The sequence below is a fragment of the Chiloscyllium plagiosum genome, unplaced genomic scaffold, assembly GCF_004010195.1.
Source record: "Chiloscyllium plagiosum isolate BGI_BamShark_2017 unplaced genomic scaffold, ASM401019v2 scaf_467, whole genome shotgun sequence".
In the NCBI taxonomy this organism is placed as follows: Eukaryota; Metazoa; Chordata; class Chondrichthyes; order Orectolobiformes; family Hemiscylliidae; genus Chiloscyllium; species Chiloscyllium plagiosum.
In genome coordinates this window covers 28244-29482 of record NW_025214245.1, presented here as the reverse complement: position 1 = coordinate 29482, position 1239 = coordinate 28244, and the positions used below count along the sequence as shown (strand labels likewise).

The 1239-nt window shown below is 54.3% G+C and overlaps 1 protein-coding gene across 1 annotated transcript in view; it reads right to left on the bottom strand.

The window, feature by feature from the left end:
- Window positions 1-265: 265 nt before the first annotated feature.
- The window catches only part of mars1 (methionyl-tRNA synthetase 1), a 6170-nt gene continuing 5196 nt past the window's right edge, over window positions 266-1239 (bottom strand). Inside the window, exon 5 of the mRNA XM_043686418.1 lies at window positions 266-737. Coding sequence (XP_043542353.1) covers window positions 609-737 — 129 coding nt within the window. The 3' untranslated portion in view covers window positions 266-608. The remainder of the gene's footprint in view (window positions 738-1239) is intronic.

Sequence of the window (1239 nt, the reverse complement as noted above, 5' to 3'; positions counted from 1 at the left end):
ACACAGAGAGAGAGACACACAGAGAGAGAGACACACAGAGACAGAGACACACACACAGAGACAGAGAGACACAGACAGAGAGAGAGACAGACAAAGAGAGAGAGACAGAGAGACACACACATAGCAAGAGACACAGAGAGACACACACACATACACAGGCCCAGAGAGACCCAGAGACAGAGGGGGACGGAGAGACGCACAGAGACCCAGAGAGGCACAGACACACACAGAGACGGAGAGACCCAGAGACGGAGAGACCCAGAGATATATTTTTTAAAAACTGTTTTATTGCCCCGCTCTGTAGTTGACGAGATTTTGCAAGTCTTGCCCTGGCAGACAGTCACCAGACGATAGGTCCCGAACCACGGGTATTTCACCCGGCCAAACCCCTCTCCTCCTGACCACCTTCGCCAACGCACCCGGGCGACACGTTTTCAAACACACTCACACCCGGCTCCTCCCGTGGACTGGGCCGGGCCGGGCCAGCGTGCGTGGGATCGGACTGTGCCCGGAGCAGAGGGCAAAGAGAGAGAGAGAGTCGCACAGCTCGTGGTCAAGATGGGAACAGGAGGAGGTGGGCGGTGGGGGGTTAAGGAATCATGGCCACATCACTTCTCCCCCCCCACCTTCCTTTCTGCTTGCTCCAACCTCCTTTTCAGGTCCAGCAAGGTGGAGACCTCAGCGTCGATGAGCGACTTCTCCGCTTTCCGCGCCTTCATATCACGCACCCGGTTACCCTGGGAGGAGGGAGGGAGGGAGGGTTATATACAAATGAAATCTTACCGGTCACTTTCACATCAAACCGAAACCCAACCCTACCAATAAAAGCCACCGTGCACCACTGATTTCCCTCATTTATACAAACGATTTCGAACACAAGAACAGTACAGGCCATTCGGCCCTCGATGCTGCGCCACTCATCTCCACGCCCCTTCTGCTCTCGGAGTAAAGAACTCAGATGCGAACGTAGCAGGGGAGGTTAGTGGGTTTGCAGATGACACGCAAGAAACGGGGGAGCGGTGAACAGCGAAGGAGGTTACCTCGAAGTACAACGGGACCTCAATCAGATGGGCCGAAGGGCGGCAGATGGAGTTTAATTTAGACAAGTGCGAGGGGCTGCATTTTGGGAAAGGCAAATCAGGGCAGGACTTACACACTTAATGGGGAGTGTTGCTGAACAAAGAGAGCGCAGGCTCATAGCTCCTTGAAAGTGGAGTCGCAGGTAGATAGGATAGTGAA